This window comes from Podarcis cretensis (assembly GCF_951804945.1).
Source record: "Podarcis cretensis genome assembly, chromosome: 1".
Lineage (NCBI taxonomy): Eukaryota > Metazoa > Chordata > Lepidosauria > Squamata > Lacertidae > Podarcis > Podarcis cretensis.
Window position 1 is genome coordinate 110,432,721 of NC_137170.1, and position 27,977 is coordinate 110,460,697.

The window sequence follows — 27,977 nt, forward strand, 5'->3', positions numbered from 1 at the left end:
TAACAAGTGCAATCCTATAGGTGTCTACTCAGAAATAAGTGCCGGTGAGTTAAATGGGGGTTTATTACCTGTTAAATGGGATTAGGATTGCAGTCAAAAACAGTTTAAAAAAGAGAGAACAGAAAGTCACCAATGGCCTATTTTTTATTTTATTTTTATTTAACAGGAACATTGAGCAACAAGCTGCCCGGTACTAAAGTGCAAAACATTTTGTAGCTGAAATACATATATATTTGTAACATAAACAAGACACTAGATTCAGTCAAACATCAGCAGACTTTGCCTCTTTTGTTAAAGTTTGATCACAAATCAATTTAGGAAATGTGCTTTTATTGATGAATTGCACAGGAACTTGAATATAGCATCAGCTGTGTATTAGGCAACAGAATAATTGGTAACATGGGTTTTATTTAATGCTGTTTTCTGATTAGAGACATGGTTCCACATGGTCTGATGACGTTGGTCCACCCTAGACAGCCACTGCAGGGTCGAATGCAAATTCCCAAGCAAAATGACCCTCCCCAGAAGCTTTCGACTGCACTTGGCAATTCCACATTGTTGAGCTAATTTATACAAGTGTGGGCATCACGCAACTACACCTTCCCGCTCTGTGACTCACAGCTGCACGCATGAACTGACTACTCAGAATTTGATGCGAAAAGAAAGCTCTTGCCATGCATACAAGCCGTTGCTTGGTGCTGTGGTCCTCAAGTCATAAACAGGCTCAGGTAAACCTTTCCCTATTAAGAACCTGAGTGCGCAATCTTAGCATCTCCACATGCCTTAGAGTCTCTCTCTCTCTCAAGCCTTCTTAATCATCATCACTGGAAATGCAATGATCCGCATAACTGAAATCTGGAAACTTGATGGGCAGCTCACCCCATCTTTTGAAGAGCTTTTTGACAGAAGTTTTCTTGTCGTTGAACGAAACCACAAAATTTTTTATTTGCAAGCAAGGCAGGTCTAGGCCTCGGAACACCATCATATTTCCCCAAACCTGGGAAATAAATGAAGGAATCCGTAAGGAAAAGATGACAACTGAGTAAAACAATCGCTGATTATTAAGGCAACCAAAATTTACAAGCCCATAACAAGACACTTACTTGTCCACAATCTTTGCAGATAATTTCCCAATTGGTTTGATAATCCGCTGCTTTTGCTTGCAGAGTCTTGTTTTCTCTTTTAATATAAAGGTCCCTAAAATGATAGATAAGTAAGAATTAGGATAATACAGGTCACAGCAATGAAAGGTCAGGGAGGCAAGGGAAGGTGTGTTCCACCCATTTCCACTTCTGGACATTCCTCCTGCTCTCAGCTGCCTAAATAATAATCCAGAATGCGGCAGCAAGACTGGTGACTGGGAGTGGCCGCCGGGACCACATAACACCGGTCCTGAGAGATCTGCATTGGCTCCCAGTACGTTTCCAAGCACAATTCAAAGTGTTGGTGCTGACCTTTAAAGCCCTAAACGGCCTTGGTCCAGTATACCTGAAGGAGCGTCTCCACCCCCATCGTTCAGCCCGGACACTGAGATCCAGCGCCGAGGGCCTTCTGGTGGTTCCCTCACTGCGAGAAGTGAGGTTACAGGGAACCAGACAGAGGGCCTTTTCAGTAGTGGCGCCCACCCTGTGGAACACCCTCCCTTCAGATGTGAAGGAAATAAGCAGCTATCCTATCTTTAAAAGACATCTGAGGGAGAAGTTTTTAATATTTAATGCTGTACTGTTTTTAACACTTGATTGGAAGCCACCCAGAGTGGCTGGGGAGACTCAGCCAGATGGGCGTGGTATAAATAATAAATTACAAAGGCTTCTCTACCAAGAGCCCTGAGCAGGACACTTACGCAAATTCCGTTTTGACACTGACATGATGCATGTCTTCAATGACCTGTATGTCTTCTCCTGAACAGGTCAGCTTGGTACAGTTTTTGCAGAGGAACTTGATCAAGGATGGTTGTTCCTTGAATTTCTTTGACTGTTCTTTCCTAGCCTTCATTTTTGCCTCCATCTTGCTTTGCAGCTGAAAGTCTCGTATCTAATGAAGGAACAAAGTGCATATGAAGTCATCAGCCTACCCCCCCTCCAAAAAGAAGTCACAAGTCTGAGGTGAACCTGAACACTTCATGTTAGGAAATTGATTCAAGAGGCATTTAATAATAATTAATAATAATAATTTGGCTGGGCTTCCACAGCCACTCTGGGCAGCTTCCAACCAAATATTAAAATACAGTAATACATCAAACATTAAAAGCTTCCCTAAATAAATAATAAAAATCACTCTTGTTTTTCTGCCTATTAACCAAATAACCACAGTACTAAAACAACCACCTAGATTATGTTGGCTTACTTTGAACTATTTATCTTATTTAGTTTATAATTTGCCACAACAGGTAATGACTCTTCCCTTTCCTTCCATATTCTTAGGCCGCTTTGTTTCCTGCTTGGCAGGGGGTTGGACTCGATGGCCCTTGTGGTCTCTTCCAACTCTATGATTCTATGATTCTATGATTTACAGGTTAACATTGATCTATTTTATTTCTATTTATTTTTAAAATGTGTAAACTCTGCTTTTCACCATGGATGCAATCCCAAAGTGAGTTCCAACACAAAATAAAAGATTTAAGACAATATGACATCTGAAACAGAAATTAGAAGCAGCAGCAGCACTACATAATACAAGCAATCACAAAACGTCAAATCTACAAGCCGTTAGTAACATGCAATTATTTTAAACTAAAAAAGAAAAAAAAATGCACCCTCCTATTTTTTTACAACTAAGAATGTTTAAACCAAAAATATGTGGGTACACTCGCTCCATCTGCTTTTCTCAAGGCTAAACTAAACTGGTCCATCTGTGTATAAGGCAGGGGATGAGAATCTTTCCCTCAGCCTCATTTAACTTTGCATTCTCACTGTAGCAGAGCCAAGATGAGAGCTACCCACCTGAGGCTTTATATGTAAATGGAGCAGATACACTAAGATTAATATATAATAATAACAATAATAAATAAAAATAAAAATAAAATCAGATTTATATACTACCCTTCATCATAAGATCTCAGGGCAGCTCACAGAATAAAATGCAGAATAAAAACAAGTAAATACGTAAAACAAGACAGCAAAACAATAGCTCTCCCTTCCTGCAGACACATTTAAAAGGCATTATTATTATTATTATGCCACCCTATACCCAGGGGTCTCAAGGCGGTTCACAGAATAAAATCAAGACACAAAACTGCAAAATACATAATGAAAATAAAAACAACCCAATAGCTGCCCCCCAAAAAACATTTTTTTTAAGGGCATAGGATGTAAATCAGATCAGCCAAAAGCCTGGTTAAAAAGCAACATATTTTCCTGGCGCCTAAAGGTATATAATGAAGGCACCAGGCAATATTCCCTATGGAGTATCAATCAGCCAAAGATTAAGAGAACCACCACACTGAAGTAAAATAAAGAGAAACACCACACTGATAGTAACACCGCCACTTAGGATTTGCACACCATTCGCCCTGCCCCACATTCAAAGCCTTATCTTGTTGCAGTCCTGTATCATAGGTTGGTAAAAGTAAGTGAACCAGTATAAAGGAGGGGCTTGAGTGTCGGACTAGGACCCAGGGGCCATGAAGCAAACTGGGTGGCTTCACACGCAAGGCCACAGATCTTTCCGGATCTCCCCTTACTCTTTTACCCATCTGGTCCTCTCAGATCCATTTGATGCCAGCTGAAGCAGTCAGTTCTAGGGAAGTGGGGGACCAAAGAACCCCAATCCACTGGCCTCACACATCAGCCCAGAGCTTTCCTTTACAGTGGTACCTCGGGTTAAGTACTTAATTCGTTCTGGAGGTCCGTTCTTAACCTGAAACTGTTCTTAACCTGAAGCACCACTTTAGCTGCGCCACTGGAACATGATTTCTGTTCCATCCTGAAGCAAAGTTCTTAACCCAAGGTTAAGAACTGGGTTAGCAAAGTCTGTAACCTGAAGCATATGTAACCGGAAGCATATGTAACCCGAGGTACCACTGTATTTGAGAAGACAACCTGTTGCTGGTACAGTGGTACCTCGCGTTAAGAACTTAATTCGTTCTGGAGGTCCGTTCTTAACCTGAAACTGTTCTTAACCTGAAGCACCACTTTAGCTAATGGGGCCTCCTGCTGCCGCTGTGCCACCGGAGCACGATTTCTGTTCTCATCCTGTAGCAAATATTACCCGAGGTAATATTTCTGGGTTAACAGAGTCTGTAACCTGTATTATAAAGCAGGAGGGTGGGTGGATGGGGCTCTTCCTTGCCAAAGGATCTGCATGTGGCAGTGATGTGCAAAGAGGGGCAGCCACGAGGCTCCCCCTCCCAACATACTTTTGCAAGTTAAAGACCAACGTGGCTCCTCTTTTTAGAACCAGAGCAGCCTTAGCTACGGTATGGGCCATTTACCTTACGTCTATACTCTTCTCTGGGCATCGCCTGGACACGTTTGATTGCTTTGTGCATCAATGTCTCGCGGAACATGTTGACGCTTTCACGTTCCACAGCTCCCGATTCCCCTGACGCCACAAGCACATAGGTGCTCTCGTCCGCTCGAGCTCGTCCACGAGCCTGGAACAGACAAGGCAAATAGATAAATAAATACAGGGCACGTTCAGGTGTACATACAAGCAGGAGTCGTCTCCTGCCTTCTGAGGGGTGAGCAGCGATCCTGGACCAAGCTACAAATCTCGTTTCCAGCAGGTTAGCGAAATGCTCACCAAAAGCCTATAAGTAATAAGCTCCCTGGCCTTGTTCAAGGCTTTATTGTTAGCGTATAAAGTCCTAAATAACTTGGGACCAGGTTACCTGAAAGATTGCCTGCACCTGTGTAGACCTGTAAGATAAATCGTCCAGGGAAATTCTACTCAAGGCACCCTTGTCCTACAGAGTATCATAGGGCAGCAACCCCAAAATGGGCATTTTTTTGATAACAATTTATTACTTTTCCCCAAAACAAAACAAAAATAAGAACTTCAATACAAAATCAAAATAGTACAAAACAAAATGACTTCCCCCATGTCCCTTCCTTGGTTTCATTATTTATCAATGTTCCATTATTTATCAATGTCCATTGTTAACTTTCAAAATCATTTAAATTACCTATTGTCCATTCATAACAAAATTACAAACAATCCTAAAGCCTTGCTAATGTATTTATCTGTGTAAAATGGTTCTGTATATATGCACAAAATGGGCATTTTCTGAATGGAATGCCATTTTCTCTGCAGGAGATGAAACAGAAAAACCCATAAGATTGGGCTGTTTCATGTGCTTGAACCCCACAAATTTTTGTTTGAGTTGCTCTTAAACCCAGCCGGATGGGCGGGGTATAAATAATAAATTCTTATTATTAAATTCCTATTATGTGCTTTTACCTGTTTTTATACTGCTGCTTTTTTTAAAAAAGTGTTTTTACGTGGTATTTTGTTTTAATAACTCTCTAGGGTGATCAGGGAGAAAACAAATCTAAACATACAAATGGGGCATACCTGCATCATAGCTATTTCATTGGTAACAAGGCCATAGCGGATAACTATGTTGCATTCTGGGATATCCAGGCCTTCTTCTGCCACAGTAGTAGCAATAAGGAGGGTGACTTTTCCAGCACGAAATTTTTCAATGACTTCCTTTTGTTCATTCTGTGGAAACACATCGCAAACACGTTCATTAATGGAAGAAAAAATGCATTCGACAGCTAATGGGCAAGTCATGGGGGTTTGGCGAGTAGCACATAAGTTTTCCGTGCTTACATATCCAACATTGCTTCTGAACCAATTTACAAAGGAGCCCAACTTTCAGCAACCATAACACAAGGCATAAACTTTCTCAAAAGCTTTGAATGGATAATACTGGTTCTTCTACAGTAGGGGGTTTAGCTCAACTGGGTTTGATGGACAGGAGACACAAATACAGTTCCACACAAAACCCACCTCAAAAAGATACTATACTAGTAAAATTCCAAGCAGCTTCTTGTGGATTTCCCATGAGATCTGCTCTTAAACACGGTCCTCTGTCCTTTCACCCTACTTGATGGCTTGGAAGTGCTAAGTAGAATCTTCTTCTTTCTGGAAAAGCTTAGATGTTAGAGGAACATCTCTAGGTTTGCATGGCCTTCCTTTGGGTTTCCTTCTACAACAAGCCTCTCGGTACTAAATGCTGGAAGTGGATAAATCAGAGGAGGCATGGTGGCATCTCCAGCCCTTTCTTCCAACTAGCTACCTATCCTGAATGTTCTCCATTGGAATCCATTTATTCGCTGAAAAGCTGTGAATGCCACTTTCCCCCATCAATAATAGGCGAGAGGGAGGAGTCAGAACCAAAGGACCGTTCCCCAAGTCTCGCCGCATTCTTCTTATTGGCCATCTCTCCCCGAAGGCTTAGAGTAGACTTTGGTGGGCAAGAACTGCTCACCTCCTACATTTTCTCCTCCCCTGGCATCCTTGCACTTCTTCGCCAAGGATGCTATTTGCACAGCTAGAGGTCCTAGCACAAAATGTGCTAGTGTCGCACTGCCTGGCATCTTCTCACTTCTTTACTGGGAGTGCTATTTTAGCTTCTGGGCCTGAGGGGACTTTGTAGGCCATGAGGCAGCCTTCCTCGAACCCTCGTGTTACGTCACACTCCTTCTCTTTGCTGCTCTGGCTGCCCTTGCTTTTTAAATAGAAAAAGCACAAAGTGAGGAAACAAAAATTGGATTTTGGGCTTGTTTGTGGCAGAAGGAACATGATAAACAAAAGGCTCGGCATATACTTGTAGGAGCTGCCCTCTCCATTTTGGTAGTGACACCAGATTATAGGAGAAAAATGAAGCGAGTAAGATGCTAATCTTAAATGACTTTCTCCAAGAATATCACTTTTTGGATTTATTACCACTTATTCCTTGGGGTTTATTCAAGTACTCACCAAATCAAATAGTCTGGATAAGAACAGGCAAGGATTCCTACTCCACCTATCAGAGAATCTGTTCCCTCCCAACTGAGTGGTAAAGATAAATATGATATCATATTTAACCTTCATTCTTTACCTGAGTCATGGGCTTAAACTCACTATTGTGCCCGGCACCAATAAGATAGTGAGATTTCACTTTAACGTCCTCAAATTTTGGGTCCTCTTCAATCCACTGGTGGAGAGCAACAGCACTTTGCCGTGTCTTTGTGAAAATGATTCCTCTGGGCTCAGATGTCTTTGTGAATTCTTCCATTAACGTTCTACGCAGCTTGGTCAGCTTTTCATTTTCATATTTTGCTTCACTGGCTAACTGCTTCAGCTCCTTCTCTTTCGCTATAAAAATGAACATGCACAAACGAATAAAACACTGAACCTAACTTGTCACTCCCCAGGTGTTATTGGACTACAACTCCCATCTGCCCAGACCATTGGCCATGTTGGCTGGGGGTGATCAGAGTTGGGGGTCCAACAATCTCTGGAGGGTAACCTGTTGGGTATATGTGATTTATAGCCTATGTAAAAAGGTAAAGGTACCCCTGCCCGTACGGGCCAGTCGTGTCCGACTCTGGGGTTGTGCGCCCATCTCGCTTAAGAGGCCGGGGGCCAGCGCTGTCCGCAGACACTTCCGGGTCACGTGGCCAGCGTGACAAAGCTGCTCTGGCGAGCCAGCACCAGCGCAGCACACGGAAACGCCGTTTACCTTCCCGCTATAAAGCGGTACCTATTTATCTACTTGCACTTAAGGGTGCTTTCGAACTGCTAGGTGGGCAGGAGCTGGGACCGAACGATGGGAGCTCACCCCGCCGCGGGGATTCGAACCGCCGACCATATGATTGGCAAGTCCTAGGCACTGAGGTTTTACCCACAGCGCCACCCGCGTCCCTTTTATAGCCTATAGCACATAGCAAATACCAACGTTCAATATAGGATCACGGTGGCTTCGTTGCATCACAGAAATGCTAGTACAGATATTTAGTCTGTGCAAAAATAAAAGTAAGTAATGCCATAATACCTAATAAAAGCTTCATACTTGTCACCACCTTGAGCACCATTGGGTAGAAAGGTGGGATACAATTCACCAAATAAGCAATAAATGATACTGAGTGAAACTGGAAAGATTTCATTAGCAAACAATGGAAAAAAGAAAGAAAGGCTGATGGGCAAGACCAGTCAGATGCTAATTTCTGAATCTGGTCCTGCCATTTTATTGCTTAATCAATCTGCTTCTCCATCACACCAATTAGCTGCAAACTGCTAATTAAGGAACAATTAAGCTTTAATAAAAAAGGGTGTGTATGTGTTTGTGCATCACAATTAAGGGGGAAAGGTGGCAAGGGTGTGCTTTAACTGATATTCTCCTTACTATGTAAGCCATGGGTGGGAAATCTATGGCCTTCCAGAAAGGCAGTGGTTAGTGGGGCAGGCATCAACCCGTATGGGACTTCCAGGCCCTGAAGTTCCTGTGGCTTACTGGGAGGGAGAGACAGTGGCAAGGTTGGTGCAGTTCAAATGCTCTGGTGGAACCGATCCAGCACTGCAGTCCATGCATTTGCACCATACTGAGTTCACCCCTTCCCCTCTCTCTTCTAGTAAACCATAGCAACTCCTGTTATGGGAGGTCATGTAAGCACCCACACCTGCCCCTCTCCAGAGAACTCCCTTCATCCACTGGCGATGCTGGGCGAGGGTAATGGGATCAGTAAATCAAGCAACATTTGGGCTTCCCATCTCTGCTGGAAGTGAAAGACAGCCCGCAATAACCTAGGATGCTAAAGAAAAGGAGTCCCACAGATGTAAACTTCTGATGTCATCACTGTGTCCCTGTCAGCCACTATGTTCAAGCTACTATTTTCTGAATAGGGTAACCTAACTATAAGTAATGGTTGGATTTTGGTTCTTATTTGCATTTGCACAGAGGTTAGTGGAAGAATATATGGCAATTTGCCAAGGGTCTCATGCTTACCATAAAACAAATCTATAAGAAATGCATCAGTTTCATCTGGTTTTGATGCTCCTGGCTGATCCTCATTGTGTTCATTCACTGCCTTCTTCTTACTCTTTTCTTCCTTGTAGAAGCTTTTGAGATGATTATATGCATCAATCATTCGGATGGTGTCATTAATTATCAAGGCGTCGTTGTATTTCTTCAAATGCTCTGCACAGACCCGCTGCTTGCGATGCTCTTCTTTGGCAGCTAGGCAGGAGGGGTGGGGGAAACAAATTTTACCAAACCAACAGACAGATGTCTGGGAGAGTTTTGGACAACTGACATGGCAAAACATTACAAAACACTTAAAAACATGGTTACCTTTCTTCTCCTCTTGAATCACCCACTGTTCATAGGTCTGAGATCCATACTCAGCCCTTGGGTTAAATTGACAATAGGTCTGGATCCCTGTCATTATGTTTATGAGTTTCTCTCTGAACGGATCCTAAAAATGAAAAACATGGGCACTCACTCATTAATGAGGGAAGGGATACTCTGCCAACATCAACAAGGGATACGAATTCCTTCAGTTTTACATCAGCGAGAGAGAATATTTATATAAACAAGTACATACTCCCCTAGACATGAACAAAATGGCCCAATTACTTCACAGCAAGCCAATTATCAAGCAACGAATGGCTATGCCTATGCAGCTCATGAAAATGGCCCCCAGGTTGCCAGCCTGGATACAACAGAGGTGCAGAGAAAGCGTCGCCCGTGGCAGGCAACATGACTGGCAGATCCATTTATGGTGGGGTGGAGTTGAGGTGCCGCTGGCTCCCATCTCCAATTAGTTTCTCCCAGGAAAATGTTAAAACCAGGGTCATAACGTCATTATCTGAAGTTTAATTCCTTCCCCATTTAGCAGCAAGAACACGGGCAGCCAGCATGATGTCCTCCAGATATTTTTTTGGTTACAAGTCCTATCATCCCCTACCAAAGGATATGCTAGCCAGGACTGCTGTGAATTGGGTGTCCAACAAAGGGAGTTAAGAAGGAGCAGGTTAGCTGTTCCTTAAGCCTTTCTACCCTTAAGGCCTGTTGTAGGGAGGAAGCTAAATTGACAATAAGGTGTTTTGTGTTTCCTGGGTGCTGGGTGCATGGAAAGAGAAGAAGTGTGGAAAGCTCTGCCAAGCATTTTGAAAAAGGAAGCCTTTCATATACAAACACTTCTCTCTATATAGTGTGCGTATCGAAAGAGATGGAAACCTCCAACTGAAATGAAGTCTTGCTTCCCTGATAACGCAAGGAAACAAACTGCAGGTCACACAAAGTCCCCTAGATGGTTTTCAGTGGCCCACGGATACATACTCCTGCTTGTTATTTTGTGGCCCACAGAAACATAGGTTCACTTATTTCCTCTTGCTTTGTTGTGGTTGCTGTTTGACTGAGGGGGAATGTCTTTCTTACCCACTCTAAAACTGTAATGCCTGTCCTTGTGGGAAAACCACTATGGCTATCCTTCTGAAATGTGGCAGGATTCATGCCCTCAGATTCCACCCAATTCAATTCTGGCCCAAAAGGACACAAGTTATACGTAGATGGTTCCGTTTGGGGTGGGGTGGAGGGGGGAGAGAAAGAAGCAGACTTGGATAGACCCGAAGTTTAATCCCATAGCCCATGAAACGCCTTGCTTCAAGGTGGGCTCGCTTCTGAAGCGTCAGATTTATTATGAAGAGGCAAAAGCAGAGAAGAAAGAAATAAATTCAACGAGAAAAAGCCTCAACAAAAATCCATACCTTTCTCTTGTTGTCTGCAATCTCAAACTTCTTGGAGGGTTCTTTCACCTGATCCTTCAGCTGTAGGGCATGTTCTTGAACTGTCATAATTCCATCTGCATCGAGATTGGCACATATCTGGAAGCAGGAAGGTTATAACAGACATGGCACATGCATTTTGTGAGTAATGCTGCCTAAAGACGTAACATTTCTCCCCATGAAATCAATCTTAACATATATTTTCTAATTAAGCTTTCACTACCTCAGATGATTAATAAGGGTGCCCAACCATGAATAAATATGTGCATAGTGGTTTTTTTTTGCTTCAGTAACAATGTTTTGCGCAATCCAAAATATAGATTTATGGTTGTGGCTTTGATTTCTGGCTTCCTCATCCTCTGGTTTTCTCATTCCCAGTTGGCCTTTTCCAAATCCTCCCATCTCCGCATTTGCAAATAGGCAAATTAATGTTGTGGCTATTGATTGATTAAAAAAAACAACAACAACACACCAACCAACAATAAATTAAAGAAAGCAGTCAAATCCTAATTCAACAATATAGGGGGGGAAGCGGGGCACATTGATACACCAACAATATTTCAATATCGAGAAATGTTATTCGTGTTGCGACATCACTAAAACGTGTCTTTACATGTGTGAGTACAACACTTGCAACCCCGCTGCCCGCCAGTTAGCTGTTGGTGTTTGACGAGAGTAGGTGTGTTTTAAGTTCGGCCAACTAAAAAATTATGCGAAATGTAAAAGTGTTCCAACACTGTTTTACGTCGTTTGGTTAAGATTTAAAAATACCAAAGGTAAATTATTCCACTCAGTAATCAGGATTACACGTGATTTTTAAATAAGTTCAATGGTTTTATTAATAATTGTTGGTTTTTTTGAAAATGTCCATTGGAGCACTTTGATACACTAAGACACAGGGCACATTGATACATATAAAAGTGCCCCGCTAGTGTACAATAGTGCCCCAATATACAAATTTGCATGAAATCTCTAAACTTAATAAATTTGAAAAGAAAAAAATTGTTGTTTTCTATGTGGCTGAAGTCATTTCTAAATATAGTATGACTGATTATCATGTGTCATATCTCAGGAAAAAACCAGGATCTTGTATGTTTGTCTTCCCCAATGTAGAAGATAAGACAAGCATTGATTTCAAGGATGTTGTTTTGCCGTTGCCAAAACCAAATTTCCCAATGGGCACATATCTCTTTATACTTTTTCTATGGACTTAAGTGGATATAATGTGCAATTGAAGCTAAATGTTAAGTAATTATCTTATTTTTTATAAGCATTTTGTTTAAATTACTATTTTTTGACTACCTAATGTGAGTTCTTATACTTCTTAAGTTTTTCCAAAGTTTTTTTTTTTTTAATGGATAGGTGTTTGAGGAAAGATTAACATGTTTTGATGTTTTGTTAAGAAAACCTGCCATAAAGTCTATGATGTGTATGAAACACTGTTAGTTTTGATACGTAATTTAGATTTTAAGTAACAAATTGTAAGGCTGATTATGATCTCTCACAATTAAAAATGTTTTTTTCATTAAATATTTGCAAATAATCACCATTCTCATACAATTTACGCTTTGTATCAAAGTGCCCCATAGGTGGGGCAGAATGATAAAAAACACCTTTTTTAAACCAATGTCATTATATTCTTATTATCTTCTAACTTTAATGGTTCTTTTGATTGCTTTTATAATACTGATTAGTTATGCCATGCATCAAGCCAAAAAAAATATTATTTGACTCATTTTTGTGACATAAAATATGAGATTGAATTTTTCTGTATCAATCTGCCCCACTCCCCCCCCCTACTGGTTTGGATCCAGACTTGACCTTCCAAGTCTACGGTGACTTACTTTCAAAATATGCTGCTCAGCCTTTGCCGCATTTTTCGCACCTCCGACGCCAGGTGAAGCTGTCAGTCCCAGAACCTGAGCTTGTGGAGAACACTGCTTTCCCTCTTTCCTTTGCTTCTCATTGTCCCTCTTCTCTTTTAAGTATTGGCGCATGATACCATTATACACCGCTTCCTTCTGAGTGTGATGGCATTCATCAATGATGATCAGGGAGAACTCTGAGGAAAAACATTTACTTGTTTAATAAGGTGTCTTACCAGCCATTCACCATAAAGTCCCAGGAAGGATTACAACTTTTGTTTGGGATTAGGGCACCCATTTCCATTGGAACACACACACACACACAAACTGGTTGCTTGCAATAAACCCAGTCTGCATAGTTTGGCCCTGAGAGACATAATGCACAGTGCACAATCCTAACCATGTCGACTCAGACGTTCTTTTGAAAAAAGTGGAGAAGTGAAGCTATAGGAAATCAGGCAAAGGGCCTTCTTCACAGTGGTGCCCTCCCTGTGGAATGCCTTCCCATCAGATGACAAGAAGATAAAGAACTACACAACTTTTATAAGACATCTGAAGGCAGTTCTGTAGTGGGAAGTTTTTAATGTTTGACCTTTTATTATGTTTTTATGTGTTGGAAGCCTCCCAAAGTGGCTGGGTATAAATAATAAAATCATTACTGATGATGATTAAAGTATTCCATAAGCAGCATGTCCCAATTTGAGACCTCTTTTCTTCCAAAATCTAAGTGTCCGTTTTAAGCATGTTTCTAAAGGCACACAAACAAAATGTGTTTAGGGCCTCAGAACCACGAACAGGCACACAGTTATCCACAATAAATACCTTTTAACTGAACTCCCTCTTCTTCGTCCTGGTCTGCATTTTGCAATGCATTCTCAAGGATCTGAGCTGTGCAGATAATGACATCATAATCTCTGACAACTGCAGGGAAGGAAATTTTCAGCTGAGAGGCACCGCTCAGCCCAATGACGCGATACCGATGCTTCAGGAAGGGATGAAATTCTTTCCGGAAATGCTGCTCCACCAATGGCACCTAGGAAAAGGTTTCCAGCCAAGAGTTGGGGATACAATTAAGCCCCTACTGTAATAATGACCTTTGTTTAAGCTCTTTGCGCATTTGCGAACTACACAATAGCATCCAAAGCATGCTAAGGAGTTTTGGCCAAAGGTTATGCAAGCTTACCCCACTAACATGAATCACAGAATTGTAGAATTGGAAGGGATTCTGAAGATCATCTAGTCCATGTGTAGGCAACCTAAGGCCCAGGGGCCGGATCCGGCCCAATTGCCTTCTAAATCCAGCCCGCGGACGGTCCAGAAATCAGTGTGGTTTTACATGAGTAGAATGTGTCCTTTTATTTAAAATGTATCTCTGGGTTATTTGTGGGGCCTGCCTGGTGTTTTTACATGGGTAGGCATTGTGGGGCATAGGAATTCATTCATTCCCCCCCACAAGGTCTGAGGGACAACAGACCGGCCCCCAGCTGAAAAAGGTTGCTGACCCCTGATCTAGTCCAACCCTCTGCAAGGCAGGAATATGAACTGTGCTTCCGCTCAGAATGAAGTATTTCGTTATTTTGGAACCAAATGCCTGCCATCCTACAGTTCTGTGCTTGCATGACTCACATAAGCAGATAGCACAGCGGTTCTCAAAATTGTCTCCCCACCCCGTTGGACTGCTTGAAGTTTTGTTGGGCACCTTTATGTACCGCTTAATAAGCGTTTGTTTTTGCTCTACAGATCCAAGACCAGACACAATTTTACAACTTTCTGGTATTGCTTTAAGGAGAGGCCACATCAACATCATTTTTAAGAAAATCATTGGCCTTAAGACTAGGGCAGGGTTTCCGAAACTTGGGTCTCCAGCTGTTTTTGGACTACAACTCTCATCATCTCTGACCACTGGTCCTGCTAGCTAGGGATGATGGGAGTTGTAGTCCAAAACAGCTGGAGACCCAAGACTGGGAAACCCTAATGTGGTGTTTGCCTCCTAGGATGGGTCATAAGGAAAGGGTTAAAATGGGTGTGATGTGATTGGCCAGTGAGAATGCAAGGGGGGAGTAAAAGTTAGAGTGGGAGGTTTTGAAAGTCAGTTGAGGTTTGGGAGTTGAGAGTTGAAGTTTGGGAGTTGGGAGTTGAGGTTTGGGAGGTGAAGAAGGAAGAGGGAGGATTAGGTGTGGGTTGGTAGAGTTGTATTGTGAGAAAGAGTTAGAGGAATTATTAGGCTGAGTCAGATAGATAGTTGGAATAATCAGTTTGGAGTTGTTAGGAACTAAGATTAAGAAACTGACAAGAGAAAAATAAACTGAAACCATACGCTTGTTCCTGCATTTAAAAATAAACTTGATTATTTGTTAATGTTAACAACTGTCTGGACTCCGTGTGTCCCCGTGAGAAGCGGGGTGGTGGCAGCAAAGAAAGCAATCACAGTGGTGCCACAGGGTCAATAGACTGTCAAATGTCCGGGGGCCCTGTGCGATCACCACACCTGGATTAGGGTCTTGTTAGCCTGTTTGATAACCCAGCCCTGGTTCAAAGACAATCTCGATCTTAACTGTCAGAAAAAAGTACATCGAGCACAGGGCCAGGTACAGATATCCTCGACGGTTTTGCAAGCTTTTTGAGGACCTCCTAACATCACAGACCACTAGTAGTTCATGGGACCCTGTTTGAGAACCTCTGGACAGCGTACCTTGTTGACAAGCACAATAACTTTTGCATGCTCTCCGGCTTCCGTTCTCTTATCCAAGTGGTTTTTGGCAATGTAGACAGCTACTCGGGTCTTGCCACTGCCTGTAGGAAGGCACAGGACAATATTCTTCCCTTCCAGGGCTGGTTTGGCAACCTCCATCTGGTAGTCTCTGAGAGTCAGCTCTGGCTCTGGTGAAACTCTTGTCTCTTCATCCTCAGCATCATCTGCATTTAAGAGAGACCAAGAAATAGAAAAGCATTCTACTACTCCTCTATAATTTCCACCATGCAGATTTAGGTGTAAGCCAGAGACGCCCATGTTTTTTGACCAATGATAACTCCTGCCTTCTCCCCACAACAGCAGAAATGTTTGTGCAAACACCTGTCAAGCCACAATATATGGCTGACGGGCTACTAGAGTTTCCTTTGGGCATCACAGCTGGTGTCAATTCATTCTAGGGATGCACAGTTTAAGGCTCCAATCCTGTACACCATAGGTGGGGACCTTTTTCAGCTCAAGGGTCATTTCCAGAACAAGCCCAGCCAACCACATGAGGGTAATTTTTGGCAGGTGAGCAGGAGCAGTTCAAATATTAATCATGGTTGTTCATATTTCAACATTTTAATGAAGTGGTTCTATTGTGCATTTTAATTACGGTGTCTTTTAAATTATTCTGTATTCTAATCATATTATTCAATTATTTTTTATGATTAGTAAACCATCTTTGCATTCAGTGGTATACAATTTAATGAGTAACAATAGTAAAAGCAACTGAATTTAGGACTGCTTGATGTTTTATGATCTTGTCAAAAGAATGTGGCCTGTTACTGACTAGAATTATATCCATATGATAATATTCAGGGGCCAGGATTGTTTTCTGTTTCACCATATAGTATGTTTTACTCTGGAGACCTATGGGGGAGAGGTCAAATAAACAGAGACAACTGCATTTTAAAAGACACTATATGGATTGAAAAGCCTACTGCCAAAATTTTACGATATGCTAAACCAGGGGTCGGCAACCTAATTGAGGGTCATTTAACCAGCCCATGGACCCCTGCCGCTTGTTCAGTCAGCTCCTGTGTGCTGTGCTAAACCGGCATGGAGCCGAGCGGGGACCGCCTTCTGTGACGCTGGGCAGCTTCCCATAGGCTGCAGGAAGCTCCTGCAGCCCATGGGAAGCTGCGCACGCCTCCTCCGCACCAGAAATAGCGTTTGCGTGTGTGCGTATTCTGGCCCACCGCGGCGTCTGCGGGACTGTGAACCAGCCCAAGCCACAAAAACTTTGCCGACCCCTGTGCTAAGTGGATGGAGCCAAAGGAAACACAGACTGAAAGGGGCGGGGAAAAATTCAAAGAGTGTCTGATGATATTTGGAAAAGATACCTTCTTTCTGATGATATCATCATTAGTGGCTAAATCATACAGAAAACGCTATAAAGTTATATTTGTAAGCAGTATAAAGGAAGTGTCACATCTTTTTCTATGGGCAATTCTCCCGAAAGCCCAACTAAGTTAATAGAACTCAAGTGAGGCTTGGATAAGATCTGCTAATGGAAATCTCTCCAAGTGGAAGAAGAGAGCAATGGAAAAGCCTAGGGCGGGGACAGTGGACGAGGCAAGCCTTAAGGCAGAGAAGAGGGTTATTTTCACCTAGTTCATTTCCCTCAAGGTCTCCTGATTCAGTCTCTGATCATTAGACACAGGGTGGAGGGGAGATAATATTGGTTTATTGCATTTATATGCCACCTTTTTCTCAAAGGAGCTCAAGTTGGCATACATGGCTGTCAGGGAACTGCCATCAGCTCAGAGGTGAGAAATAGAAGGGCAGCTGGGTTACGGGGAGTCTCCGAAAATCTTGTGAAGCAGTTCCTCTTCCGGCGAGGAGGAAAACCCCACCTCCAGGGGAGAAGAGGTGCTAGTGAGAGCCTTAACACCGCTCCTGAGCAAGGGAAGCACGCCCTTGCCATCGCCCATCCTGCGCAGTAGTCTGAAGCGCAGAGAGGGACGGAAACGGTTGGGGGTAACGAAACTTTTATGTTGGGGGAAGTACAAAAAAAGACCACTCCCGGATTCTGCTAGCAATTGAGCCACACGTGAGCTTTGGGACTCTTCACTGTAAATAGTTTTGCACCAAAATAAAGCCTGTAAAACACAGGTCGGAGTCCTGCCTGGTTACTCTTGAGCAACCGCAACAGCACCTGACAATGGCTATTCACCTCCCCATTTTATCCGCACAACAACCCTGTGAGGTAGGTTAGGTTGAGAGCAAGTGACTGGTCACCCAGGGACCTTCATGACCGTGTGGGGATTTGAAGTCTGGCCTCCCGGGTCTTATTTCCAACATTCTAACCATAAGGACCTAAGATGGGCCTGCTGGATCAGGCCCATGGCCCATCTAGTCCAGCATCCTGGGAGTAAGGGAGGGATATTAATTTATCAAATAAATTTGGTGGGCCCAATACAAACAGAACTACTAAGTATTAATAACATTAATTTGTCCAAGAAACTGAAGGATCCCAAGAGCTGTGCTGAATTACAAAGAATTACAAATTGCCCTTCCTTAAACTGATATTTGCATCCTGTCTGCCTCCAAGGCTTTGGATTTCGCAAACAAATATTTACAATTTTACGTCTTGAGTTGGGAGGGAAGAACACACGCACCCTGCTGCCCAAATTACAGCTTTCCTCCGAGCCTGCTATAAACATCCTCTAGGTTACGAGCGCCTTTCGAATGCAACCCACAGGGCAGCTGGCGCTTGCGATGGGCTCCTTACTGGGAAGAGCAAACAAGCTGCCATCAGCCACTGGGCTTTGGGCCAATGGCTGGGTGCTGCCCTTCCCTTTTGGTACAAAACAGTGCTAAGAGGAAGATGGTAGTCTGGTCTCGGACCTCTTGTTTCCTGCACAACAGGGGAAGGAGGGAAAATCCTCCATTCCATCAAGTATCAAATCTTGAGGCAGGAAGGAGAAACAGAATCCACACTCTCTTTCTCTCTGATCCTCAAGCAGTTCTGATCTCACGTATTCATTTTGATAGATTTTGCTCACAACACTAGACAGAAGAATGCCACGGTTTCTACCTCGACAGCCTACAATGATGTGGCTTAAATGCTCACTTATCCAGCCTTTGTCGGCATAATTTAGACAGTAAAATCATAAAAGAGCAAGGAAAAAGGGGGGGATCCATAAAACATTGGTATTCCAGACATATTAGACGCATAAAACATATAAAAGACTCAATGGTCACCATTAAATAAAATTAAGTAGTTTTAAATCTAGGCTAAATATCCTGGAATAGTCGATTCAAGAATATCATCCCTCAACAGATAGTGTAAATGTTTCGCATTTTAAATAGAGTTCCGTGGAGAAAGTCAGACCTGAATCACCGTTGGCGAGGCTGCACCGCGCAACACTCTCGCTCACATCATTGGTGCTTGCATCCAGCAAACTGACATCAGAATCTGGCAGACACAATACAGAAATGAGGGTGTAAATATTTTGTGATATGCAGTTACTTCTATCATAGGCCAATGTGCTTCGCATTTTGATAGACCACAACAGTCTCCCTCTAACCTCATTTTCAGCAAAGCACCTAGAGAGAGGAATGTGCTGTTCACACAGCTCAGGCTATCTTAGATGCATCAGCTGAAGCAAACCTGAACCTTTCCATGTGCTCAAAATGCTTATATTGTCCTTGTCTGATTAGATTTACCAGCACTGAAATTCTTGCTTAATACTTGGGACACAACCTTGAATGCCATATCTAGAATTAAACACAGGTCACAATGCGACCTGATCAGACTACATAAGCCATTAATGCAAGAAAATATTTGCCTAAGACTGCAATCCTAAGCACATTTTACTAGGGGGTAAGCATTTTTTGAAGACAGAAGTGCCTGGGAAGACAGAAGTGCCTGGCGTGCTCTGGTCCATGGGGTCACGAAGAGTCGGACACGACTAAACGACTAAACAACAACAACAAGCATTATTTGCCACTGCAGGGCTTGCCTCTGAGTAAACATGCATCAAATTGTGCAGTAAAGCAACCACACTTTCCTAACAACGAATTGCTAAGGGTGCCACCTACTGGTCAATGATGAGCTTACAAAAAGAGTGCAAGAGAGCAAGTCTGAAAACAAACGTCGCCATCCTGATAGGTTTTGACTCCTGAACCAGACAGACCATAGTTGCCATAAAGATGGAGTGAAAACCTGTGCATGCTAAGCTGAGATCTATTAATTCTCTCCTGTGTTGCAGTGTGGGTGGACCCACTGGGGGGGGGGGAATATTAAGGAGTCTGGACATGAGCAAAAAGCTCCTAGCACCACAATTTTTAAAGGACAGATGGGGAACCTTTTGTAGCTTGAGGACCACAATTGCACCCAATATGTTTTAATGTGCTTTGGGAGCTCCACTACAGGGCAGCTCCTATGCTGCAACCAAGTACCGTATTTTTCACTCTATAAGACGCACTTTTCCCTTCCTAAAAAGTCAGGGGAAATGTTTGTGCGTCTTATGAAGCGAATGCAGGCTCCATGGCTTCAGCGACTATCCCTGAAGCCAGGAGAGCAAGAGGGATTGGTGCGCACCGACCCCTCTTGCTCTCCTGGCTTCGCTTCGCTGGAGAGGTGCTGCGCAGCTTTCCCTCTCTGCGCAGCGCCCCTTCAGCGAAGTGGGAGGAGAAATGAAAGGGGCTCTGTTTCTCCTCCCGCTTCGCTGAAGGGGCGCTGCGCAGAGAGGGAGAGAATATTTTTTTTCTTGTTCTCCTCCTCTAAAACTAGGTGCGTTTTATGGTCGGGTGCGTCTTATAGAGTGAAAAATATGGTAAATAAATAAGCTTTGTTTAAAAAAGCCGAGCTGACAGGTTACCTGAAACTGCAGAACTCCCTCCACACGATTCTTCTGAGGCATTCTCCTCACGGGTGAAGCTGCTCCCCAACTCAGCACCCTGCTTTGGATTCTCAGGTACCTGAGGTTCCTCAGTGCCCATAGTCTCACCTGCAGGCATCCCGTTGACTATTTGCTCTGTTCACATGAAACAAAATGTTATTTAGCAACATCAGAGATCAGCCCCCATACGCAGGCGAGCAAAACAGACAACGTGGGGACACAACAAGGCAGGGAGATAAACCATAAGGTAGACCAATGTCACGTTTTAAACTCAAATTTGAAGCAAGGTGTTGAAAGAGCTGTGCCCAGATTTTCTATCCTTTTCCCCCAGGTGAATTCAGACCAAGGTGCCGTAGGAGGGAGAGTAGGAATGTTTGTTTGCTTTTTTAATGTATTTAATGGGTTTTATTAAGCACTAGTGGGAAGTGCCTGGTGCTGCCTGGGATTTTTAGAAACCAATACGTACTGTGATGTTTAAATGGATGGTGTAATTTTTGAGTTTGGATCTGTCATGCCAAAAATCAGGTAAAGTCATGTCTTAGTCTACCATCTTGGGCAGCTGTTCCCAGGATTCCACAACTGCTTAAAATTGTATAAGCGTGCTTTATATTGTTGCTTTCAGCACGTTCCTGTGCACATCTCCTCAGAAGTAAGTTTAACAGAGTTCAACAATTTTTAACATGTGATGTGTACGTACATTGGACTGCAGCTTTCATGTCAAAATTTACACATGCAGTTCCCAGCATGTGCTTATTCACACCTTCTGCCCCGCTCTTTCCAGGCAGAAGTCAATACTTTAAAGCTCTGTGTCCAAATGCTCTCCTTTTTTTGCGCGAGAGCTTTCCACGCAAAAATCTGCTCTTTGGCGCTCAATCGGAGCAAGTGGGTTCCCATTTGCTCCAATTCAGCTTTAAGGAGTGCGTTTTCACAGGGAAAACTCCGGAACAAAAAGAGAGAGAAAGGAATGGGGGCTTGGACACAGAGCTTTCAAGCGCAGACCGAGTTTGGAAAGTGCAGGGGAAAGGTTAAGTGTGGGCAAGCCCTATGTTTCTGTTTCCCCAGAGCAACTGTACAAAGGGAAGGCTAAGAACTATACCTTTTCAAAACTATAAGATCATTTTTCTTACCCTCTTTATGTCCACTTAGGATATCTGCGGCATCTTCATGCCCAGAGTCACGCAGGGCCTGCAGAAATGGCGACAGCCACTCTTTCTTCTGCACTACTCTGCTCAGCAGCACCCTCACTGCTGCTGCATTCCCTGTTGCTGCATTTTCGGCTCTGATCTGGGTTAAAAGAAAAGGGAGGAGGGAAGGAATACTTACACTGGTACTTCTGTAAGATGTATCATAGTACAGTCATACCTTGGTTGTCGAAGTTAATCCGTTCCGGAAGTACGTTCAACTCCTGAAACCATTCACAAACCAAGGCGCAGCTTCCAGTTGGCTGCAGGAGCTTCCTGCACTCAAGCTAAAGCCGTGTTGGACGTTCAGCTTCCGAAAAACATTCGCAAACCGAACACTCACTTTCAGGTTTGCGGCGTTCGGGAGCCAAAACGTCCGAGTACCAAGGTGTTCAAGAACCAAGGTACGACTGTACCTATAAAACAGGTTCCTTTATTGCCCTGCAGAGAAAATACTGGATTAAAAGTATTTCCATGGGAAGCTTGGTGTGTAAAAACCAGCCTTCCATAGTCTGGTCCTCTCTTGCTCCTATGTACTACAGTTCCCATCAACTCTGGCAAGAATGGCCGCGGTGCCTGGGGCTAGTGGGAATTGTAGTCCATATGATATGGAGGACCCCGGGCTGGTATAACCATTAGTGAGAAAGGGGCTCATAAGTCCTGTATTTTAAAAAATGCAATTTCCGTGGGCAACAGCAGAACCTGGACCAGTAACGATGCATTTCACGTTCACAGTTTCTTCTGGGAAAGGAACTTGTCACACCCATTATTCAAGCTACTTGTGAGAAATGGAGTGTTTCCGAGTGTGAATCAAAATGTAAAGCTTTTCCTGTGCTGTACTATTCCAGGACTACGATGGGGACAGAATGTTCAGTGCAGGTGGGGAAGAATCCTTCCATGTAGAAAAATAACTTGTCAGGAGACAGACTGCCCTGAATATTTGTCTGCGGAATGCCTATTTCCCAAATACAGTCGTACCTTGGCTCTCAAACACCTTGGCTCTCAAACACCAAATGTTTTGGTTCCCGAACACCGCTAACCGGGAAGTGACTGTTCCAGTTTGCAAACGTCCTTTGGAACCTGACCATCCGACAGGGCTTCTGATTGGCTGCAGGAAGTTCCTGCAGCCAATCAGAAGCCAAGCTTTGGTTTCCGAAAGTTTTGGAAGTCAAATGGACTTCCAGAACAAATTCCGTTTGACTTCCAAGGTACGACTGTATGGAAAAACAACACAGCAATGCTAGGTAGCAATAAAACCTGCAATTCCACCCTGCCGCCACCAGCTTCGAGTGGTGCAGTCCAAGGAAAGCCTTTACCCAGTCAATCCCGCAGAATGGTTTGTTTGTTTGTTTGTTTGTTTGTTTATTAATTATACCGCCCTTCAACCTGTAAATCTCAGGGTGGTTCACAACATAAAAATACAAGATGAAAGTACAAAACGCACAATAAAAGCAAGTACAACCCCCCCCCACCACGAACGAATAAATCCCCCTTGACAATTAATGTTTAAAGCGACATGGGTGGCGCTGTGGGTTAAACCACAGAGCCTAGGACTTGCCGATCAGAAGGTTGGCGGTTCAAATCCCCACAACGAGGTACGCTCCTGTTGCTCGGTCCCTGCTCCTGCCAACCTAGCAGTTCGAAAGCACGTCAAAGTGCAAGTAGATAAATAGGTACCGCTCCGGTGGGAAGGTAAACGGCGTTTCCGTGCGCTGTTCTGGTTTGCCAAAAGTGGCTTAGTCATGCTGGCCACATGACCCGGAAGCTGTACACCGGCTCCCGCGGCCAATAAAGCGAGATGAGCGCCTCAACCCCAGAGTCGGCCACGACTGGACCTAATGGTCAGGGGTCCCTTTACCTTTAACCTGATCTTAATGTGGGGATGGGCCCTCTAACCTTACCCTAAACATGTGAATGGATGAGAGAGAGAGCTCAGTCGGTATAGAACGTGAGACTCTTGATCTCAGGGTTCAAGCCCCACTTTGGGCAAAAGATTCCTGCACTTCAGGGGGTTAGACTAGATGACCCCCATGGTCCCTTCCAGCTCTCCAGTTCTGTGATCCTATGATATATACCCAAATACCTCTCTCTCTCTCTCTTGAGTGGGAGGGGGGTTGGATCACGGACGAATTGTTTCAGGCAGCGTTACCTACCCGCTCCACGTCCTCGAAGGTAAAAAGCTGGCACTTATCGGCTACCTGCGTGGCTCTCAGCTTCTCCACGAGAGTCCTGGAGAACAAGTTCACCAGGAACTTGCCCGTGTCGTCCATGGCCTCGAGGGAAGGCGAGGGCAGCTCGCTCATGCTGGGGTCCACGTAGTCGGCGGCGCTGAAGCCGTCCCTCGACAGCGCCTCGTAGAATTCCTGGCACAGGCCCGGCGGGCGACGCTCCTTCTCCAGGGCGCACAGGAGCTGCTCGGCCGCTTCCACGTCCCCGCGGCGCTCCGCCACGGCTCGGATGACGTCCTTCTCCTCGTGGGGCAAAGAGGGCATCTGGTCCAGCACGGGGGCCACGCGCATGTTGCTCTTGATCCGCCCTCTGAAGCAGTAGATCAGGTACAGGATGGTCTCGTCGCGGGAGGGGGCCGCCGCTTCCATTCCGCCGTCCAGGGTCTCTGCGCGCCGCCCCGTCTGCACGTGGGGAAGGGCGATCGTGGCTGTTGATCAAAAAGACAAAACTAAAGCCAAGCGATCTCTCCCGTCGCTCTTGGAAGTTTTGTCTTTTCCTGGAGGCCGGAGCAATACTCCGTTCTTACCGATTGCTTCGTTTGCCACTGGGCTGGGCGACTCCGCCGGCAGCTTCTTATAGGACATGGCACTTTCGGTTTCTATTCTCGCCTGGTGCTCGGTTTCCAAACGCTGGTCGGCTTTTTCCTGCAGGCGAGTTTCGCTTTCCCGTGCTTTGCTCGCAGCACAAAGGACGCAACCACGGCGATTCGCCTTCCCAATCAACCCACGCAATCCTTCGCAAGGAATGGGAGTGGGGAACCTGTGTCTGTCTCCAGGGGTGGTTGTACTCCCATGCCCCGCTCCCAGCTAGGATGGCCAATACCGAGGCATGACTGGAGTGCAAAATGTCCAGGATCGCAGGTTCCCGTCCCTGCTGCATCCAGTTTGGCTCAAGGGCCACTTCCAGGGGGTTTGTTTATTGAGCGTTCATTCAGATTTGTTTACTGGCAGGTTACGCAATACAGTAGGGGTTTCTTGACTGTCTCTATTTTCTGGCGAGATTCAATCACATGCCTGGTAAGTAAAGCTGTTTTGAAGCACTTGGATGTGGCTGGATGGTTATGTGGGAGCCGGTTGAAGTTAAATCCTTCGAAGACAGGTCCTTTGGCTGGGTCGGATGATATAGGATTGGGGGGGGGGGACTCCCATCTCTTGCAGGGGCGCAATTAGTGCCAGCACCGTCTGTTAAGAGTTTGGGTGTAATCTTCAACACCTCCCTTTCCATGGAGGTGCAGATTGCAGCTATAACAAAGGCGGCATTTTTTCATCTCCGCCAAGCTAAGCAGTTGGCTCCTTACCTCTCTCGCCCTGACCTAGCCACTGTGATCCACGCGACGGTCACCTCCAGACTGGATTATTGTAACTCACTCTACGTGGGGCTGCCTTTGAGACTGACCCAGAAACTCCAGCGGGTGCAGAATGCCGCAGCGAGACTCCTTACAGGGTCTTTGCTGCGAGATCATTCACCCGGTGCTATACCAGCTGCACTGGCTCCCGGTGGAGTACAGGATCAGGTTTAAGGTGCTGGTTTTAACCTTTAAAGCCCTATACGGCCTAGGACCCTCATACCTACAGGACCGCCTCTCCTGGTATGTCCCACAGAGGAACTTACGATCTGCGAACAAAAACATCTTGGAGGTCCCGGGCCACAGAGAGGTTAGGCTGGCCTCAACCAGAGCCAGGGCTTTTTCGGCTGTGGCTCCAACCTGGTGGAACGCTCTGTCACAAGAGATTAGGGCCCTGCGGGACTTGACATCTTTCCGCAGGGCCTGCAAGACAGAGCTGCTCCACAAGGCCTTTGGCCAGGGCACAGCCTGCCCCCCTCCTTTGGCAATCCTCACAGAACTCTAGCCCAATGGTTGCCATTAATCTGATTTGAATTAATTTTATAATGAAATGATTTTAGAATGTTGTATTATTTTACTGTTGTTAGCCGCTCTGAGCCTGGCTTTGGCTGGGGAGGGTGGGATATAAATTATTATTATTATTATTATTGCAGAACAATTCCATTTATACACACACCAAAAAAGAGAGGATTTTTTGCAGGAATGTTCAGGGAAAATGCACTCAGGGAAGACTTGCCTGACACACTGTTTAACCTCCCTGCAAACAAATCCACACACACAAATTATCCATTTAAAAAATAAAAAAATGTTGCTTAGTTTCTAGAAACTCCCAGGCATACTCTACCAATGCTCAGTAAGTGGGCTGTCTGGAAATTTCAGTGTAATGTTAAGCAATTGTCAAACTACACTTTCCAACACATTTCTCCATAACTTTTCTTAACACCCAGAGTCTCTCTTTCTCTCTCTCTCTCTCTCCCCCCTCCCCCCCCCCCCCGTTTTGGAAAGTGGGTTTGTGGTGCCAGGAAGGGTGCTGAATGTACTTCAGTTGTACAACATAAATTTGCTGGTATGTGACTGAATCCCACCCACAAAATAGGAAAGGTTGAAATCTTTGTGGTGTTTTCAGCCAAAATGGCACGAGTCGTGTGCACACTTGGAAGTGAATCCTGTTGAATGAAATGAGACTGCTTTGGAATAAACATGCTTAGAATCTGCGTGTAAGGGTGCTTTTACAAAATAAAGTAAAAATAAATAAATCCCTGTCTCTAATTCAAGTGTGTGAACTTGAGCTAGTGCTGAAGGGAATTTTATCAAAGCAGCCTTCTTTAAGTTTCAGATTCACAGTAAGAAGGGAAGTATCGTTTCTAAGAAAACAAAATTACAAGTGACTGGCACTCTCCGTGATAATAAGTGCACCTGGCATTTCTCAATATTTATTTTCCCTCTTTATGGATCTTAAAGCTAAGGTGGTAAATGGCTAGCTTGCATTGAAAGCAAAATCAGAATGTGTGGCCTATCACTTGAGTCACTGCTTATGCTCCCAAAACTGGAAGCACTCCAGACAATCAAGTGCAGAATCCTAGAGAGTGAATTCCAAACCCTTTGCAGTGCAGCCAAAAAACCTGTTCCCCATTGGGGTTGGGAACTCCACCTTCGTTTGGCCAGGACACTCCATATTTACACCAGTTTACAATCCCCATCTATGCAGAGCTCTTGCCCTCGCAAGTTTTAACGTCTTGCCATCTGCAGTTTTGCAAGGTAGATTATTGAAAATCCCATACTCTGAAAGATGCTGCCCTTGTGGTACAAACAGGTTGAATCCATCACACGTTTTATTTTATTGCCCATTTTATGCAAAAATATAAGTATTTGGCTCCCTTATTGAAGCAGGGGATTTATCGCACTGACTCTCCCAGGGTGGCTTATCTGCTGAACAATTGTAGTAATGACGTTGTGGAGAACATGGCAGGATTTTTAAATGACACTATGAAATTACATCACCATGGGTCCTAAGAGCCATTTTCGTCCCTCACAGTGTCTGGACAGTTTTATCCTAAAGTATCTCCTACCATGTTTCGTGACGTGTTCCGATCCATGTATACGATGCACTTTTTCAATGCCAATTACTTAGCTTGATTGATTGAAATTAAGGAGGAAATGTCAATAGAGAGATTCTGAAATGGAACCAAACAGACATGATGAAAGCAGTGCCAATAACATTTCTATGCTTTATTTCTAGCTATTGCATCATGTTTGCATACATACCATATAAAATAAAAGGTCATCAACAATGCAGCTATCATGTTCAGTTGGTTTCCTTTCATAATGTGAAGTGAAAGTTGCCTAATATTTCCTAATATGAAATGTTTACATAATGCAGTGACCATGGCCTGCTCTGAAAGGCATATTTGAGAAGAGCAAATAAACCACCTTGGTGCTCTACATTGAAAGAGGTACAATCTAGAACACTTACTATCTTTGGCCCTTAGTACCTGAAGGACTTGCTAATTTCTAAAGCTCAGCCTCCTATTGCTGACATCTTCTGATGGGGCCCTGGGTCCCACATGGTCCTTGGCATTCAGTTAGCCTTTTACCAGGGACTGGGCCTTGATGTGGCAGTCCCTGGTCTGTGGAACTGCGTACCAATAGAGGTTTGGCAGAAGTCCTACCTGATTGTTTTCTTAAATTTGTCAAAAACTGTTATTCGGACAGGCCATATCAAACCTGAGATTCTTTGCCCAGTTGGCTTTACCGATGTGTCTGACATTCTTATTGTTTTCATTGCAGTATTGGGTTTTCAGGTTGCATACCACCTTGTGATATTTAATATGAAAGTGAGATTTATAAGTACTTCAATAAAGCTACCCCATTAAAAAAAGAGAGACAAAAAGATCTGGTGGCACTTGATCTTTGTGTGAAGTGAACAGGAAGCTTCTACACTGCTGTGGACTCAGTGCTGCTCATGGATGTAAAATTGCGCAGCTTCTACACAATGTTGCACTCATCAAAATTATTTTTCCATTTAATCCAGGTTTACCATTTCTATGGAGAATCGGA

At 44.1% G+C, this 27,977-nt stretch overlaps 1 protein-coding gene and 1 long non-coding RNA gene across 3 annotated transcripts; one reads left to right on the forward strand and one right to left on the reverse strand.

Moving 5' to 3' along the window:
* Positions 1-130: 130 nt before the first annotated feature.
* Positions 131-27,977, reverse strand: IFIH1 (interferon induced with helicase C domain 1). Of its 2 annotated transcripts, none has more exons than XM_079977060.1 (16): positions 26,990-27,977; positions 21,293-21,449; positions 20,145-20,300; positions 18,653-18,736; positions 15,274-15,497; positions 13,404-13,614; positions 12,561-12,778; positions 10,699-10,815; positions 9,281-9,404; positions 8,936-9,166; positions 7,049-7,305; positions 5,515-5,664; positions 4,433-4,594; positions 1,844-2,034; positions 1,104-1,197; positions 131-997 (listed from the first exon to the last, which is right to left on the reverse strand). In XM_079977060.1, the coding sequence occupies exons 1-16, from the start codon at positions 27,014-27,016 to the stop codon at positions 812-814; spliced, it is 2,589 nt and encodes an 862-aa protein (XP_079833186.1). In that variant the 5' UTR covers positions 27,017-27,977; the 3' UTR covers positions 131-811. The 2 variants fall into 2 exon arrangements, with proteins under 2 accessions (XP_079833186.1, XP_079833185.1); XM_079977059.1 differs by lacking the exon at positions 26,990-27,977 and adding an exon at positions 23,500-24,693.
* LOC307220631 lies at positions 14,043-14,948 on the forward strand. The gene is made up of 2 exons (XR_013841008.1): positions 14,043-14,679; positions 14,722-14,948. It is a non-coding gene; the product is annotated as an uncharacterized lncRNA (long non-coding RNA).

Excerpts from the sequence above, each read along its gene's own strand:
- IFIH1 (XM_079977059.1), bottom strand. The coding sequence starts at position 23,943 with ATGGAAGCGGCGGCCCCCTCCCGCGACGAGACCATCCTGTACCTGATC. Across the intron at positions 9,167-9,280 it reads GATTCAAGAGGAGAAGAAAG|CTGCCAAAGAAGAGCATCGC; the intron begins GTAACCATGTTT and ends CCTCCTGCCTAG. Across the intron at positions 4,595-5,514 it reads ATGAAATAGCTATGATGCAG|GCTCGTGGACGAGCTCGAGC; the intron begins GTATGCCCCATT and ends TGTCTGTTCCAG.